Source organism: Myotis myotis, unplaced genomic scaffold (assembly GCF_014108235.1).
Source record: "Myotis myotis isolate mMyoMyo1 unplaced genomic scaffold, mMyoMyo1.p scaffold_m19_p_12, whole genome shotgun sequence".
Classification (NCBI taxonomy): Eukaryota; Metazoa; Chordata; class Mammalia; order Chiroptera; family Vespertilionidae; genus Myotis; species Myotis myotis.
The window spans coordinates 16,566,790-16,585,379 of NW_023416316.1; the positions used below are offsets into that span (position 1 = coordinate 16,566,790).

The window sequence follows — 18,590 nt, forward strand, 5'->3', positions numbered from 1 at the left end:
ACCTGCCCAAGGCTGATAAAGGATGTCAAGTCCTTTAAAGTCTCACTCAGTTTTTTGTCTTGTGTCTTTAGCTAATATTCTTCCACCATGTGCACCGTATTTTTTAAAATTTAAATTCTTTATTGTTGAAAGTATTACATATGTCTCCTTTCGCTAGCCCCCACCCCCTGGACCTCTCCCCAACAACTTTTTTGTTTTGTTTTGTTTTTTTCCTATTAATAAAGCAATTTATTTTTGCTAAATAGACACTAATTAATTTGAACAAATTAATATTGCTAAAGCAAAAACCCAGCAACTTTCTTAATTCATAAAAACATGTATCTTTCCACTGGAATTACCTCTGGCCAAAATATACCGAGTCAGATGCATAGCCTTGATGGAGCACACAGAAGCAAGGCATTCTCCACCGAGAAAGGAATGCACCCGTTTTCCTGTCTCGTGGAAGATTTCCACTTGCCGTGGATAGGCCATGCTGCCAACGATGATACAGTCTTCTTGTTTAGGGTCCCACACAGCTCGGAACCTGGTCAGCCATCGTCCAGTATTGGTGTTGTGCCTGATGGTGGTGAGGAGAGGAATCTGAGAGGATATGCAGCTACTGTCAAAGATTCTCAGCTTACAATCAGCACATGTGGTTACTACTCTGTGACCAGTCAGAGGTGAAAAATAAGCAGAAGCGATGCTCTTTGTGTGTTCAGACAAAGAAATCAAAGGCTGGCTTCCCTTGGGATTCAGGTGCCTTGCATCGTAAATATGAACATCTCTCAATCCTGCAGTTATGAAATACCGTCTATGCACTGGGTGGACATGAACAGTTCTTATTTTGCTCAAAGAAGAAGTGATCAGTTTCTCATGAGAAGTTCCAGGTGTCCGTCTATCCACCAATGACATACTTCCATCCCAGTGTCCTACTATCAAAGTGGAGGCTTCTTCTGCCAAGAAGTCAAAGGAGGAAAAGCTACTTCCCTCGTTTCTATACACCTCTTCGAAAACAGCCTTGGAGAAATCCCCACAGCGTAATGTGCCATCAGAGCTCAGTGACAATATGTGAGCTGGATTGGCAGGTGAGAAGTAAAGACAGCTCACCGGCTGACTATGGGGTTGAAAAACATAAACTCCATCTTCTTTTGGTTGGTGAGTCAAATCCCAAAGTCCAACTTGCCCAGATCTGGCCCCAGCTGCCACCAAAGTTCTAATTTCTGATGGATGAAGAGCCATAGAGAATATTGAACCTTTGGTAACTTTACAAACAGTATCTTCACTAATGACCATGCCACTTAAATTGGCTTTGTAGCTTTTAATGCTCGATAATTCCTTCTCATTATTCTTACTACTGGTCTTGTTCACTTCTGCCCAAGTCTGTAGAAATCCTTTAAGTAGTTCACCGTTATCATCTCGATTTTCAGGAGTCATTTCTAAAGGCCCAGGAGGTAACAAAGGATTTTCATCTTCTACTACTGTTGGCTGGGTTGGGGTTTCCGGTAATGAAACTCCTAAAGGATCTACATTTAGTAATCGCATTGACCTTCTACATCCAATTCCATTTTCTCTCTTCTTGGGCTTCTTTCTTCTGGATTCAGAAGGCTGTCTCTTCGTTATCATTTCACGGAATCTTGCAGCTGACTCAGACAACTGAAGTGAAGCAAAAAAGTTTGCATTTTCTGATATGTTCTTCAGTCTCTTCCTTTCATATGGTGACAATCCTGAAAAATCATCCAGGCCTGATGTATCTTCATCACTGTCTCCATCCTGACTGTCTTCCATCTCGACACTGAGAAGCCCTGTGTCCGACGTGCTCATGTGCTGTTTGTGATTTTCTGTGTGAACATCCAAGGATGATTTTTGCAGAGTGGATTCTGTCTTAGAAGATGTGGTGGCTTTCATCTTCGGACTTAAAACCTCCCTGAAAGTTTTCTTTATTTCGGTCTTCTTATATGTCTTACATGCCGCTTCATTGTTAGAATTCTTATCTAAGATGGATTTGGGGAGCTTAAATGCATCTGGCTTGTAATCACTGAGTGAAAAGGGGACAAGACACACCTTAGCTGTTTTTTCTAAAACTAGTCTCCGAGATACGTCAGCGACGTCCTGGTTTTCTTTAAATTCATGCACCTTAAAGATGCGATGGGATGTGAGGAATATTTTTCCCTTGAATCCTGGTGATTTTGCTGCTGGCTGGTGCCAGGACCTTGCTTTGAAAACACCAGCACTTTTGCTGAGGAAACACTATCTTGCATCGCAAGGTGAGCCCATTTTCCTCCGCTTCAAACCCAGGTAACAAACGAAACCTTTCTTTCTGATCTTCCTCGCCGCCAGGGAACAGCAAACCTCCATCGGAACAATTTCCTGCCAGAAGTCACATCCAAATACTGGGAGACTGAGGACTCCCAACAACTTTTTTGTTGTTGTTTTAAAAAATATATATCTTTATTGATTTCAGAGAAGGAGAGAGATAGAAATATCAATGATGAAAGAGAATCATTGATCGGGTGCCTCCCAGGATCAAGCCCACAACCTGGGCATGTGCCCTGACTGGGAATCGAATGGTGACCTCCTGGTTCATAGGTTGATGCTCAACCACTGAGCCACCATGGCCTGGCTTTGCACTGTTCTGAATGTCTGAGGTTCATGAAACTTCATGAGAATCATGACTCAGCATCATCACTACTGCTGGTGTCCACTAAGACAACATTGAAGACATTGCCAACAGATGGTTTCCCCAATCTGACAAAGTGCCTAAGTGACACTTTTTCAGTCTTTACTAAACCAAAGCTGTGCTGTGTAGACAGGAGAGAGGAGCCTGTACCCTTCTTGACTTTGTCCTATTTTGTCGCCTGGGTAACACTGTGCTCCTCCTTCTTTAGGGAAACAGCTCCTTTACTTTTTCCCTATAATCTTTCTGTTTATCCCAAGGTGCCAGGCCAGGCCCAAGACCAAGTTACACCCTTGTATTCCATCCCAGGTAGAGAATGGTCTCCCAAGCAGCGTTATCTGGACTTTCTCCTCACACGAATGAGTGCAGAGAAATGGATAGTGATGGTTCTGGTCCACTCTGTATCTGTCATGCCCAGATAGGAATAGCTCTCTTTTGGACTCATCCATAATTCACAAGAACACATTCATAGGCTCAGTTAGAAATGAATGATGCTCCATTCCCGTACTTCTTGCTGAGTTTTTCCTTTAGAGATGTCTGGAAGAAATGAGCGATGTTCCATTCTTTTATCTATTTTTGAAAAGAATTTTCACACATGGTAGACACTTAACTTCAAACTGGCGGTACTACTAGCACTTGGTTGACCTCAGCTAACCCATTTTGCTCAACGGCCCTTATTTTCTTTCTCCATATGATAAGTCAGTATCTCTACCTATATTCCAGGGACATGGTGAAGCACAGGCTATAGACTGCACATGGAACAAATGGCAGAGCAGCCCAAGACAGGCAGAGTTGAGTCTGAAAACTGAACCAATGAATCAACTGAAGAGGCAGAAACCTCCATAAGAAAGAGGACTGACCTGCTGAGGGTTTGTCCCTCAGGGAATATTCGATTTACCTTTCCCGCGAAAGTGATGGCAACCAGGCTGGGAACTTGGGATAGATTATTTATTCAGTGTGACAGCCCCTCCTCCTCTTTCTGTCTCTCCAACCCTTTACCCATGACCTTTCCAGATTCTTCAAGTTTTTTAAAAAAGAACTTCATCAAAGAATCAGAATTAGGTGGATAGGCATGGATTACCTGCGTTACCTTTGTTCCTCTTATCTCAGAACAAAGTTTGAACATTTCCCAGGTGATCTTTTTTTTTTTTTTAATTGAGATATAGTTGACATATAACATTATATTAGTTTCAGGTGTACAGTGTAACAATGTGATATTTGTATATATTGCAAAATGATCCCCACAGTGAGTCCAGTTAACATCCATCATCTCCCATAGTTACAACTGTGTGTGTGTGTGTGTGTGTGTGTGTGTGTGTGTGTCTGTAAAAGAGAGAGAGAGAGAAGATGAGGACTTTTAAGATTTACTCTCTTCCCAGATGCTCTTTATCTATGTAAATGAATGGCAGCCACAGCAGCCTTTTTAAAATGGTAAATTTTCTCACCGATGCTCAGAAAAGCACACACGAAAGCTCTGTAGTTCCAACCGCCTGTGTGGCAGAAAGAAAAATGAATTCTTGACAAAGGCCTGTTGATTACAGCTTTCTCTGGTTAAAAGAGAGATTGCTCAATGGGAAATGGGAGGTCGCAAATCTTCCACTGTTGGAACCAAAAGATAGAGTTATAATACCCGAACAAAAATAAAACCTCCTCCCTCCGGGAGCTACTCAAACACCGCACTGCTTGAATAATGTGCTAAGTTAAGCAGGGAGCCCTGCGATGCAGTAATTACTCCAAGGAGGCTGCAGGGAAAGGAAAGTACATTCCAGACACCTAATCATTTACAATTGGGTTTAATGAGGTAATAATTTACAGCTTTGGGGGTGGAAGTATGGAAAGGTCCCTGCCAGGAATCGGGCAGACTCTTTAAAAATCCTGGAGTTTAATGAAGGCGTTGGAGGGTGGACTCATGCAGCCGAACTTGTGTAATTTCATCTGCTCACTGCTTGGACGGGAAGTAAATGACAGGGCACTTGGGACCTACATCTGGAAACAACATGTTTCAAAGGATTTTATAAATCCAGCAGTAAAAGAAGAAGAAGAAGAAAGAAAAACCAGAGGTGAAAGGGCAAAATGCTGGGGGAGGGGGGATGGGGAAGCACAACAGGGAAGGGACATTGCAGGTTCTTTTTAGTGAGAAGAAAGAACATTTTATAACGTCAAGGTCAGTCATTGATAGTAATGGACAAAACACGCTTGTTGGGCCCAATATGAGAACAGGGACTGAAGTTTCCTTTCTGGATAGGATTTGGGTGAAGGCTACAAAGCTGAACTTACCTGGATGCCCCTTTTCCGTCTTCTATTAACATTGCCTGCTTCATTGTCATCGTTTCTAGGTTCATAATATACTGAGTTAATTGTATTTTTCTTCACGGGTACTTTTTAAAATACAGCCAGCACAGGAAGGGAGTTGGTCTTAAAGAGATGGAAAAGGCTCCAGGCACAATTATAGAGCGTGGTGGCCCAAAGTAGCTGGTAGACTGGCCTTCCGTCACGTCGCACCAGTGACTGACATGCATACCCACCAGGATTTGTTTTCTTCTCACTTGGGCTGAAGGTCCTTCCCATTTCATTTTGTTACCCATTTCAACTCTCCCAAGAGTAAACTTTCTGCTCCCAGATTTCCCAATTCTCAAAAACATCCTCTGTTTGTAACCAAGTCTTCTCATGTCTTCCCTCTCTAGTTGTTTCTGAAAGTTCGGAAGAAAGTTGAAGGAACAATGAGGGTAGATGAAATGGAAGAGAGAGGAGCCATTACATTTCTTGGCTTTCAAGAACATGGTTCCAAGTTAAAACTCATCCCATCATCAGGCTATTACTAAATATTTAAGAAGGAAATAATACGTGACTTGTGTGTGAGGCAGGCAAGTGATGCTGCGAAGGGAACTCAGACTCACAGCAAACTATGCTACTTATCACGATAACACAATCACAGTCATGATCACTGATCACAGAGCTGGAGCATTTACTCTGTGCTAAGTGGTTTACATGTATTATTTCAGTCACCTTAAAAGTGTGAAACAGCCCAGCTGGTTGGGTCAGCAGTTGAGCGTAGACCCAGGAACCAAGAGGTTGCCGGTTTGATTCCCAGGTCAGGGCGCATGCCCCAGAGCGACTTGATCCGCAGTGGAGGCCATGCAGGAGGCAGCCAATTGATGACTTCCTCTCTCATCAATGTTTCTATGTCTCTATCCCTCTCCCTTCCTCTAAAAATCAATAAAAATATATTTAAAAAAGGTATGAAACAGGTCATACTTTTATCTCATTTTGCAGATGAGAAAACTAAGGCTTATAGAAGTTAATAGTGCAAGGTCACTGGGATAATGGGTAGAAAGGAAAATTAAAACTCAAACCCTGTCGGATTTGAAAGCCTACAGTTTTTTTTTTTTTTAAATCTATTTGTTTAAAGTATTATATATGTCTCCTTTTTCTCCCATTGACCTCACCCCGGCCACTCCTACCCCCCAGCACATGCCCTCACCCCCTAGTGTCTGTGTCCATTGGTAATACATGCATGCATGCATACAAGTCCTTTGATTGATCTCTTACCCCCAACCCCCACCCCTGCCTTCCCTCTGTCTCTGGATCTATTTTTGTTCATCAGTTTATGTTGTTCATTATATTCCACAAATGAGTGAGATCATGTGGTATTTATCTTTCTCCGACTGGCTTACTAGTATTTTCCTTAGCATAATGCTCTCCAGGTCCATCCATGCTGTTGCAAATGGTAAGAATTCCTTCTTTTTTATAGCAGCATAGTATTCCATTGTGTAGATGTACAACAGTTTTTTAAGCCACTCGTCTGCTGATGGGCACTTAGGCTGTTTCCAAATCTTAGCTATTGTAAATTGTGCTGCTATGAACATAGGGGTGCATATATCCTTTCTGATTGGTGTTTCTGATTTCTTGGGATATGAAAGCCTACAATCTTAACTCCTATGTTATATTGCCTTAAATTTTATGTGTTTGGATAGCAGATTGTAAGGACTTTAAATATTTGGCTAGAAAATAGAGTGATGGTCCTACATCTAGAAAACCATTCCATTCCTCCCAAGGCAAAAAAATTCTATCTTTAAAGAATCTCATCTGATATTTGGACTACTGAATATGGGAAAGAATGGAGTGTTTGTTTTTTTCTCATGTAATACTTTTTTACCATAAATTTTAAAAGCTGGCTCAAAGAGAAGGGGAAATTGGTTTCAAAGCTTTATTTTTCTATTTTCCATATATTAATTTTGAACACAATCTTTGCTGATTCAAAATCATAAACAAGTTTTTTAGCTTTTCAAGATCTAGAGTCAGCTTTTGAAAGTCTGGGCAAAGTCTACACTGGAATAATAATTATTCTTTGGAAAGTTATGTATGCCTACCCACAATAAGAAACATGTGACAAGGTATTTAGCTATGGTTTTAATCCACGTGAACTGGGAAGGACTTTCAAGTTAAATAAATCTTCGCTGTGTGACAAAAACAGGCTTCAGTGCTCTATTGCTAATGCCAACAGTGAAATCTGAGACCAGAAGTGCTAATGAGGGTGGAAAAATTAGAAATTTTTAGCATTAACCTCTTATTTCTCTCTCTCTCTGGTCTGCAGAGTTAACAGCCTGATTAGTGGAATTTTCTTTGGTACTGCTAAATGTATTTCCAGTTTTGAGAACGCTATATTGCTAATCGCAGAAAACCAATCCCTTACTTGGAAAAAGTATAGTTAGTTACCCACAAATAAGGCTATTTTCTCTCTTTAGAAGATCACCAAATGCCTAGAGTAAGAACTCTCCTGTTTCCTGGACCAGTTAATACCAATTTGTGTTGGATTGTTGATACCAGATGTTACTTCCACGATGCCAGAGTGGTGGTATATTTATTACCTCTCAAATAACTTTGGCATGAGTCAAACACAAATTAAAAATAAAAATCAAGTACACTAATGTCCCATTTATCCAGCATGACTGGGAGTTGAGATCTTCTATTAAATAGAGTCCCACCCCCTACCCCTGAAATTTTATCACTTTAAATGCAGGATTTAAACAGCTTGCAACAAGATTTTATAATTATCTTTTCCAAAATATATGATTTATCTGTCACCTTCTTGAAAAGAAGGTAGCCTTATGGTCATAATCTCGGAGTGTGGATTTATACAGTGATTGCCTTACGCTCCCTTGTATTCGACTGTTGCAGGAGAGTCACCGTGGAGGTGTGAGGAACTGTTGAGTTGTGAAGGGCTGTGCTAAGGCTGAATGAAACCACAGTAAGTCAGGTAAGTTCTTGCAAAGGCTTCTGGAAATTTTGTGTGTAAATGTGTGGGGTTGTGCACCCTCTAGCACCGTCCTTGTAGTTGTTTGCTTTTAATCGTCTGTGGCTGGAATACCTAACCCTGAATTTGGGGCTCTGAGAGAACCTGCTAAGGTCCTTGTGTGTAAGCTTGGGCTTTGTGACGTCGGCTTAGGTCGTGTGGTTGCTCCTTTTGTAGATACCCGAGGCTGCCTGATTACTCACCTCTAGGTAAGCAGGCAGTTTCTCTGATGTCATGCTTATTTTGCAAACTATTAAGCGATTTCACAACTCTCTGTCTTACTTCTGTTATAGACCCTACTTCATTGATGATACTGCCATCTATTCCAGTCCCCCCTATCCGAGACCCTGGTTGGAGGATGAAGCTGTGTGGTACATGATTTTAAAGTCAGGTACCTTTGGGTTTGACTCTCTGCTCCCCAACCTGATAATTGCATACTCATAGGCACAGTCATTTATTTATCTCACCTATCCATTTATTTAGCAGATATTTATCGAATACCTGAGATGTGCCAGGCGATGTTCTGGGCCCTTGGGGTAGAGTTTTTGGAGACCATAGCTTAGTTGGGAGAGTTAGGCAGCAGACAAGCAAGTAAATGTATGGAATGTCAAATGGTGGTGGTGCAAAGCACGTGGAGGACAGAGAGTATGAGCGATGCAGATGGGCTCGGGATGTTTATGAAACCTCTTTCAGTGGATGCTTGGGAGGAAAGCCTGATAGGATTGCATTCAAGAGGGAATGGGAAGAATGGGAAATGAGCCACCATGTTTAGTCAAGGTTTTATAGAGGAAGGCAGAGATGTGTTCTGGTAGCTGGGAGGGAATGTGAGGTCAAGTGAGGGTTTTATTTTAAGATCTAGCATTTTTGTATGCGGATGTGAATGACTTAGAGAGGGAAATTGAAGATGCAGGGCAGAGAGGAAACAATTGCTGAAGCAGTGTTCTTGAGTTGGCAAGAGGACTGAGACCTTCCACACAAGTGAAGGGCTTGGCCTCAGCTCAGAGGCCAAGAGTTTACCCAGAGCCACAGGAGGGATGGTGGAGAATAGGGCACACATACCAATCTTTCTTTTTCTATTACTTCTGTTTTCTCAGTGGAAAAGAAAGCAGGCTCATCATCTGAGAGAGAAGATGGGGAGGAAGTGTTGGAGGTTTGAGGAGAGAGAAAAAGGTGCAAACTAGTCATTTTAGAGAATAGGCGAATGAACGAGCTATAGAAATACAGTTGAATTGCCTGGAGGCTGTAAGGGACCATTTGAGAAGAGTGAGCGTCATTATAGATCAGTTATTTTCTTTGTATGCAACATACTCCCCCTCACATCCCCTTCATAATTTCTTTCGCTTGTTCTTCCTCCCTTAGGAAAGTAAATTAGTGGTTTTCTCTTTTGAATTTCCAGAACAGCTTACACACACCTTTATTATTGCACTCTTCAATAGCCCACACTCATGTCTTTACATTTCTGCCTCCATCCTCACCCCTACTCTGTATGAATCTGTTCCCAGCCCCTAGTTACAATACCTTCATATTATAGATTTTTAGGTCAATGTTTTCTGAATGGAGGAAGGAAGGAAAAAATAAAAATTCTTCTTATATCCATATTTACACTCCTTCTAGATGTCCTATTCAGCATTCAAAGGTTAAAAAGAAAATAACCCATTACTTTCTGCATCTAGAGATGGAAGAACAGTGATTTTTCTTGGAGATTCCATTTAATTTCTGAATATTTGTTATTTTTCTTCTGTTATGTCTTAACATTGAAGAATATTTCTTGGCATCCTCTTAACAAGACAAAGTCAAAAAAAGATTTATTTTCTAACAACTGTTTTCCTTCCAGATAATAGCAAATTACACAAAACATTTCTAGGTTAACCAAGGCAACTGAGAAATTTTGACTTTGACCACGGCTGAGGCAATTTGCTGTGGAGGTGGCTGGAGGCACACAGAGGTTCCTGAAGCCAGTGGGGGGCTGTAATTGATTTCAGATGTGCTCTGAATAACACTGAAGATGAACGTCCCAGAGGTAGATTATTGGAGAGCTCTTTAGCTGTTTCTAATAAAATTTTTCTTAAAAATTCCAAGATTTTTTTTTTCAACAGATGCATATAATAATTCTAGCATGAAGTAGTGGTTCTGAATGAAAACTACACGCTTGTTAATAATTTTTCATTTCCCCCTAATTATGAAAGCACTTCATGGTCTTGGTAGAAAAATTGAAAATTATGGATCACTATAAAGAACAAAAGAAAAAGAATCAGTGGATATTTACCTATATATTTGTCTAGTTGAGATCATACGGAATGCAGTTGTGTATATTAATTTTTAATGTGAGAATATACCTTAAGCTTTTCTCTCATTACAAGTTTGTCAAGGAATGAATTCAATAGTCTTGTAATACGGTATAGCAGTGCTGCTGTTTTTCCGTTTTCCATGTAGTCTCAGGGATGCTTAGCAGCGTCTTGGGGGCCACCCCAGGGCTTGGGGGAAGCAGGAATTGGGAGAGGGGCCATCGAGTGGATCGGGCTCTACGCTCCCCTTGCACTTTTCAAATAGCAGCTCCGCATTTCACTAATTTATGTGTTGGATTTTTGCATAAAACCCTCCTTGAAGAAGGCTTCCCAAACATATTAAAGTCAACTACTGGCAAGTCATATATTATGTAACCATTGTGTATTTGTTGCATATCCAGTTTTTCTGTAGTTCAAGTAATATTATGGATAACTTTGTATTTACTATATATATATATATATAATTATATAATATAATAATATAATTAATAATATAATTATATAATTATATAATAAGATGTAATGTCTATAATAATAAAAGTGTAATATGCTAATTAGACTGGGACATTCTTCCGGACGACCTTCCAGATGTCCTTTTGGATGACCTTCCGGATGAAGCTGGGGCTGTGAGGGAAGTCTGGGTCCCAGGTGCCTGCTGGCGGCCAGAGGGAAGCCTGGGTCCTGGGCGTCAGAGGGAAGCCGGTGCCGGCAGCTGGGGGAAGGAAGGCCTACTTTTGCACGGATTTGGTGCATTGAGTCTCTAGTATTAAATATAATTATATAAAATATATTAACCTATTTTGCATTTATAAAATATATGAATATATGATTTTTCATCTGGGTTATATGACTAGATGCAGACCCAGATACTGGGTCAAGTATAGACAGAGTTATGTTGTGCTATGTAAATATGGCATGGAGAATGGCGGTACAACTTCAACTCCTAACAGCAGTGTAGGAAAGGACCTATCTCATAGCACACAAATTACCTTTTTTTGGTATTATTTTCTATTTGTTGGTTGAAAAGTAACACATTACTGTTATTGTATTGAGACTAAACTTTTACTCAATGAATATTTTTTGCTAATATTTCTATTGGAGCATTAGTGTTTTTTCAGTGGATTTTAAGATTTATAAGTATGCTCTGTACATTAAGGGTATTAATCTTTATCTTATTTGTGGCTATTTTTCCAGTTTGTCACTTAAGTGTTATGACATTTAAAAATATCATTTAACATGTTTTATGGAGACTATCAATTATTTGTTTTATGACTCTTTCTATAGCTTTTATACTTGGAAAAATCTCTTTCTATTTACTTAGACATTCACCTATAGTTTCTGCTAGCCCAATAGTTTTATTTTAAAAAATTAACATTAATTCAAAATAGTTTTCTTTGGGTTAAGACATGTTTTGTTTTGAATATATACCTACTTTTTATGTTATTTTCAGTAACCCATGCCAGCCTTATTGAATTATTAATGTTTGAAAACTCAATTGTATTTATATATCCATCTTTTATACAGCCACTTAGCTAAGCTATAGTATTTGCTCTGATAGTTTATTTGAAGAGTTTCTTGGAGTTTCTAAATGGGAAAAATATCATCAGGAAATAGTTATTGTTTTGTTTTTTCCTCTCCAACCTGTATACCACTTATCTCTTTCCTTACCCCTCTGGCCAGGGCATCTGGTATAATGTTGAATAGAAGTAGTGATTGTGCATGTCCTTATCACGTTCCAGGCTTCGAAAGGAATGCATCAGCTTCTCACAATTTGGGGTGATTGTTGTAGCCTTCCTGTAGATTCTGTTTATCACATTAAAGAAGTTCACTTTGATTTGCTAAGAGTTCTTTAAAATCATGAATTATTTTTCAATAAAAATTTTTCCTCACCTGTTGAAATGCTTTTTAAAAAAATGTTTTTCCTCATTTATTTTGTTAAAGTTGATTGAATCACACTAATTGGGATTTCAGATGTAAATTCATCTGAAACTGGGCACTGTATTTATTTTATACATTGCTGGATTCAATTGGATAATATTTTATTCAGGTACTTTTCAATTTATATTTTTAAATAAGACCGGCTTATTTTCCTTTCTTTTAGTACTTCAGTATGCGTTTGGAATCAAGGTTATATAAGCATTTTAAAATGAGTTGGGAAACATTTCTTATTTTCCTGTTCCCTGGAAGAGAATATTTGGTAGAATTAGCCTGCAAAACCAACTGGGCGGGTGTGTGTGTGTGTGTGTGTGTGTGTGTGTGTGTGTGTGTGTGTGTTACAATAATAAACTTCATTGTGGTAGGTTGTTTGCAGAGGTGGATATAAGCAATGGCATGAGATGACTCCATTCCTGTGTAGACATGAAAATCCTCCAATCAAGAGTTTGAGTCTATTTACCTTTTTAAAAATCTGGGCTGGTATACCTTTTCATGACCAACAGAATGCAGCTACAGTTGTGCTTGCTAGTTGTGGGTCTAAAAGGCTGGGAAGCTTCAATTTTGGTTCTCTTGAAATCAGTCACCATGTAAAGAAACTCATGCTAGATTACTGACAGATGAAAGAAGAGAGAGAGAGAGAGAGAGAGAGAGAGAGAGAGAGAGAGAGAGAGAGAGAGAGACAGCTAATCCAAGTCCAATCCTGCCACCCAAATGAAACACTAGACACATGATCAAGGCCACCATGGATCCTTCAGCCCCCAATGAGCTGCCGTAGCCAACACAGTGTGACCTAGAAATAAGCCGTCTATTCTGTTCCTGAAATTCTAGAATCATGAAAAGCAATAAATGATATTTGCACTAAATTCTCATGTTATACTTGGGCCTAGTTCTCTCTCTTACTTAGTGTGATTGGTATCATCTGGTTTCTTTTTTGCCCATCTCTCACATTATTTTTAATATTGTTTCATCACATATTTCAATCTGGTAATGCAATTCCCCTTTCGTATTCTTGTTTTTCAAAATATTGTAGCTATTCTCATCTTTTTTTTTTTTTTTTATTTCAGTTAAACTGCAGACTATTTCTGTCAATTTTTTAAACCCTTTGGAATTTTCATTAGCGTTACATTACATTTATGAATTAGTTGGGGAAGAATCGTTTCATGATTACCTTTACAACCTAAATCATGATTTGTCTTTTCATCGTATCTTCAAATATTTATACATTTCTTAGTGATTTTTATAGTCTTTACATATTTAATCCTCCATTCACTCGTTCATTTATCACTAATTCAAAGGGCACATTTCTTATTTTGCAGCCGACTGCTAGCAAGTGTACAGGACTTTACAGAATGTGTTTTGTATATTAATTCTGTCACCTGATATTATTTTTTCTCGACTTCACACTCTTTTTCTATTTATTTTTACTTCATCGTGGTTCTGATGTATTAGGGCCATCTGGAGTCATACTGTCTGTATACATTATGGCCAACCTTTTACAACCCCGGCTTGCTTGGTCATTGGATGCAGACAGTCCTGAGAAAGGTAGGACGGTGGGCCAAGCAGTTCTAGGCAGATGAGTGTGACCCTGAAGTTGCTGTCAGCTGGAGGTTCATTGCTGGCCACGTTCCTCTTAGCTGAGCAGCAAGTTCAATCTTGAAGAAGAACCTGGGGTGGTGTATTGCTGTGTTCGCCACAGCCTGGCTCTGAGAAACTTGGGAAAGCCACGTCCTTGGCCCAGCCAAATGGGGGTGTACGAGGTGGGTCTCTGTAATATCTGCTGCTTCTTGCCGGTTCGGGGAATTCTCTGTTTCTCTCAGCCACAGCTTTCCCTCTTTTCCCTGATGGGTGTTTATTTAACTTGCTTTAAAGTCACTGGAGAAGCTTGACTTACAGCTTTGAAGTATAGAGTGACGGCAAGCCCCTCAGCGTGTAGCTGTTCGCACATAAGCCACAGCAAGGCCCAGCCCTGACAGAGCCAGAGGACGCATTTTGGGCCCTGGAAGGAGGCCCCAATGTAATTGTGTTCATAGCTTTCCATTTAATTGAAACCTCTTGGTTTGCCACTACCCTTGTTTTCTCTCTCTATGTTGGTTTCGTGGCTTGCAGATTTACATGCAGTTCAAACTCCCAGGCTTTCTGTAAGGAAATAGACCCAACACTTCATTAGTGCCTAGTTGGCTGCCGTTTCCACTTCTCTCCATCTAGAACAGTGTTCTCAACCTTCCTAATGCCGCGACCCTTTAATACAGTTCCTCATGTTGTGGTGACCCCCAACCATAAAATTATTTTCGTTGCTCCTTCATAACTGTAATTTTGCTACTGTGATGACTCGTAATGTAAATATCTGATATGCAGGATGCATTTTCATTGTTACAAATTGAACATAATTAAAGCATAGTGATTAATCACAAAAACAATATGTAATTATATATGTGTTATCCGATGGTCTTAGGCGACCCCTGTGAAAGGGTCATTCGACCCCCAAAGGGGTTGCGACCCACAGGTTGAGAACCGCGGATCTAGAAGCTGATGTCTCTGATATTTTCAATGGGCCCTTTTATCCTTGGAGCAACCTAATCAAGTCCAGCTGATGCATCATTTGAAAAAAGTCCATAAGCAAAACAAAATTATTTTTCTCTTTTTACATTACCTGTTTCTCCAATCATCTCAATTAATTCTCCTTAGGACTGTATTCTAATGAGAGGAAGACAGCTTTAGACATGGAGGGCGGAATAGCAGAATCCCAAGTAGTTTTTTATGAAAAGAAATTATGTAATTAAACAGTGATGTACATTGAGTTTCCAAAGAAATATCTAGTTAGATCCAAACATCTATTTACACTAGAAATACTCTGAGCAACTAATTTAAAACAGTCATCTGCGATCCAGAGGTTTTAAACACCCCGAGGCAATGGCAACTGCTTATGTTATCAGGGCCTGCTTAGATGTGGTGCTACCAGCTTCACCCTAAAAACTCAGTGTATGACATGTCCTTTCCCATTATTCCATTAGGGCAGCGATTTTCAACCAACATTCCAGAAGGATTTTTAAAATCTGAAATACCTGACTATTTACCAATCAGGAGAACTGACCTCTTTCCCCTTAAATCAGTGGTCGGCAAACTCATTAGTCAACAGAGCCAAATATCAACAGCACTTCTTCAAAATAGACTCGCCCAGGCCGAAAAACCGCCTTCTGCGCATGGGCCATGAAGTTTCAATCGCACTGTACGTGCGCCCGCACGTGGTATTTTGTGGAAGAGCCACACTCAAACTCGCGAGCTGCAGTTTGCCGACCACTGCCTTAGATTGTCAAATAAAATAATGAAAATAGCCAACACAATAGCCATTCAGTGTGAATGAATCAAAATTATGCCTACTTTTTTGTTCGACCAGCAAAAATATATATCTTTTGGTGTGCCGCAGAACTTTAGCAATTAGCTTACATTATCATGAGATGAAAACATTTAAAAATCATGGCATTAGGGGATTACTGGTATATATAAGCCTAAATCAATAAGGACCCTAGAGGCTATGGATAACAGGAGACCATGTTCCAGAGGACAGAAGGAAATTCCACCAGCTGCAGTGACCTAGAAGTTGTGTTGAAGCTAAAAGATCCCGACCTACACATGCTCTGCAAATAACGCCATAGAACATGGCAGGTGGGAAATAAGGCAGAACGAGATCTTGACTCACCTCCACTCTCTGGCCTTAGCTTTGAGAGAGGGGAAGGGAGAAGGAGAGAGAGAAACATGGATGTGAGAGAGAATCATTGATCGGGTGCCTCCTGCACGCCCCACACTGGGGATTGAGCCCACAACTCAGGAATGTACCCTGACCTGGAATCGAACCCAGGACCTTTCAATCCGCAGGCCGATGCTCTACCCACTGAACCAAACCAGCTAGGGCTCGATGTTTTTAAAGGCCTATTTCTATAACAAATGTCTATGATTGAATATTAATAATTGTAGTAATATATTGACTGGTACTCTATGTTTTAAGTATTAAATAAAAATACTGTTTTAAGGTAGACCTGTAGCCTTTTGTTTTGTTAATAAGCAGAAAAAGGGAGATGTAAAGGGACGGAGCTAGGAATCTAATCCAATATATATGACTCCACTACCCAGGCTTCCATCCTCCCAGCATCGTCCTTTACCACATTAACATGTGCAAGTCCCTTTCAGAGGCGTTGCGGTCTTTGCTTAGCTGTCAGCATCCTATAAATTTTAGCTGATTTTCTTTTAAAAACAATACTTACTTTTGCCCAGCCTGCGCAGCTCAGTGGTTGAGCCTCGACCTATGAACCAGGAGGTCACAGTTCAGTTCCTGGTCAGGGCACATGACTGGGTTGCCGGCTGGATCCCCAGCAGCGGGTGTGCAGGAGGCAGCTGATCAATGATTCTTTCTCATCATTGATGTTTCTATCTCTCTCTCCCTCTCCCTTCCTCTCTGGAATCAATAAAAATATATTTTTTAAAAATGCTTATTTTTAAGAATGGAAACACAATCTTAAATTTAATCACTATCCTAGGGAAACTAATAAGTTTTGCTGGGTCAATAGTAAAAATACTTATTATACTGACAGTAATAGGGAATGTTTGGAAGCATTTCATTTCTTAAAAACTGTTTTCACATATCCATAATTTGAAACATATTATGAAATTGAAGTTTATAAAACAGCATGTATTTCTGATCCTACTTTTGTTATAAAATATGTTTTCACAAATATATGCAAGTATATGGATAGTCAAATGATAAGTGTATATTCCCAAATGTACACTGGTGAGTTTATGGGTAAGTTGAAATATTTTGAAATAGCTCTTTATTAAAAAATACAGTATTTACGTATTATTTTTATAATCATTGCACTTAGTATATTTTATATTTTTGAAGCAACCTAAAGAGAATTAAAGGCAAAGACAGACAGACATTTTAAAATGGTTAATATATTAATATATAAAGAACCTATGTAATTTTATCAGAAACACATAGGAAACCTATAGTGGAATGGTAAAAAAATTATGACATTTGATCCTCACAATAACCTAAAGTAGACAGATCAGACTTTTAATTTTTTTAATTTTTATTTTATATTATTATTTTTTTTTACAGATGGGGAAACTACAATTTGGAGAAGTTTGAGTGATTTTTCCCAAACTCAAACAATAACTTATAAAGCCAGAACTAAAATTAACATTTTCTGAATATGAACAGGCAGCTTTAGACTCCCGTTTTTTAAGGACAATCAGAGCCAAATAAAACAGCTGCAGTCCTTCGTAGTCAGAAAAATGAGGCGAAAATGCCCTGGAGAAAAATGAAGTCAGAACTTGGAAAATCAAGAAGAGCTGGGAAACTTCCCCCACCCCCAGGTTGCCGGCTGCCGATGGGTGTGCACTTCTGCAATGGAACCAGAGGTGTGAGGACACCCTGAAAACCAGGGGTGTGGTGCCTTTGGGAAGAACCGTGCCAGCTGGCCCACGGCCTCCCACGCTGGAGGGCCGGCCGGTGCCGGGCATGCTCCACGGCCACAGTGTGCTAGCGTGGCTTCAGAGCCAGGCCTTCTCCTGACTCACATAAACACGGCCCTAATGGGCAGCTCCGGAGCCAAGTCTCCATTCCCCATCACACATTTCTGTTGAAATTGTTACTTCCAATCCAGTTGCTTAAAATGGCTTACTGTGCGTTACGAACTTTCATTACTCTCTTGTGTTCAGGTAGCAGCTCCCCCAAGGAGGAATCCGCTCCCCAGAAGCCCTCCTGCTCTGCAGGGGGTGGCGCTCGGCTAGATCAGGTGGGAGTCCTGGGGCTCCCTCGGGTTCTCACGGGCCGTGCTGTGTTGGACAAGCAGCTGGGCTTAGCTCCCACCCTCACCAATCACAAAATAGATCCACATACTCCAGGTGATCCAGGTGGAGATCTGCTGGGGAGGGCCCAGGGGGCGAACCAGGGAAGTCCTCAGCCAGGATGGGTTGTGTAGAAGGAGATTATGCTTTTTCATGAAGTTTGGATTTGGGCTGAGAAGAGAGCAAAAGGACAAACTATGACATTTTGGCGGAGATTTTAAGATGGTTACAGTCAGAGTTGGTCACAGGAGAGATAGAAGGAAGCGGAGAAACAGAGTAATCTACACTAATAAAAGAGAAACATGGTAATTGGCGTACGACCGCTACCCTTCCCATTGGCTAATCAGGGAAATATGCAAATTAACTGTCAGCCAAGATGGCGGCCGGCAGCCAGGCAGCTTGAAACTAACATGAGGCCTGCTTGCTTCAGTGACGGAGGACTCCAACGTTCCCCGCCGGCCGCTGCAGGCCTCTGACCTGCACTTTCAAACATTGTAACAAATATAGATGCCCAAAAACCAGCTTTCAGCCGGCTGGGATCTCAGAGCTGGAGTTGATACAGAGTTTCGATTATAGAACC

The 18,590-nt window shown here is 40.3% G+C and overlaps 1 protein-coding gene and 1 long non-coding RNA gene across 3 annotated transcripts; one reads left to right on the forward strand and one right to left on the reverse strand.

Annotated features, from left to right (window-relative positions):
- Positions 1-217: 217 nt before the first annotated feature.
- On the reverse strand, positions 218-3,656 carry LOC118667692 (WD repeat-containing protein 76-like). Its single transcript, XM_036331477.1, has 2 exons — positions 3,653-3,656; positions 218-2,192 (listed from the first exon to the last, which is right to left on the reverse strand). The coding sequence occupies exons 1-2, from the start codon at positions 3,654-3,656 to the stop codon at positions 301-303; spliced, it is 1,896 nt and encodes a 631-aa protein (XP_036187370.1). The 3' UTR covers positions 218-300.
- Positions 3,657-4,513: 857 nt separating this feature from the next.
- LOC118667191 lies at positions 4,514-18,378 on the forward strand. Of its 2 annotated transcripts, XR_004971181.1 has the most exons (4): positions 4,514-4,713; positions 7,832-7,910; positions 8,240-8,337; positions 17,280-18,378. It is a non-coding gene; the product is annotated as an uncharacterized LOC118667191 (long non-coding RNA). The 2 variants fall into 2 exon arrangements; XR_004971182.1 differs by lacking the exon at positions 17,280-18,378 and having other exon boundaries at positions 8,240-8,338.
- Positions 18,379-18,590: the final 212 nt, after the last annotated feature.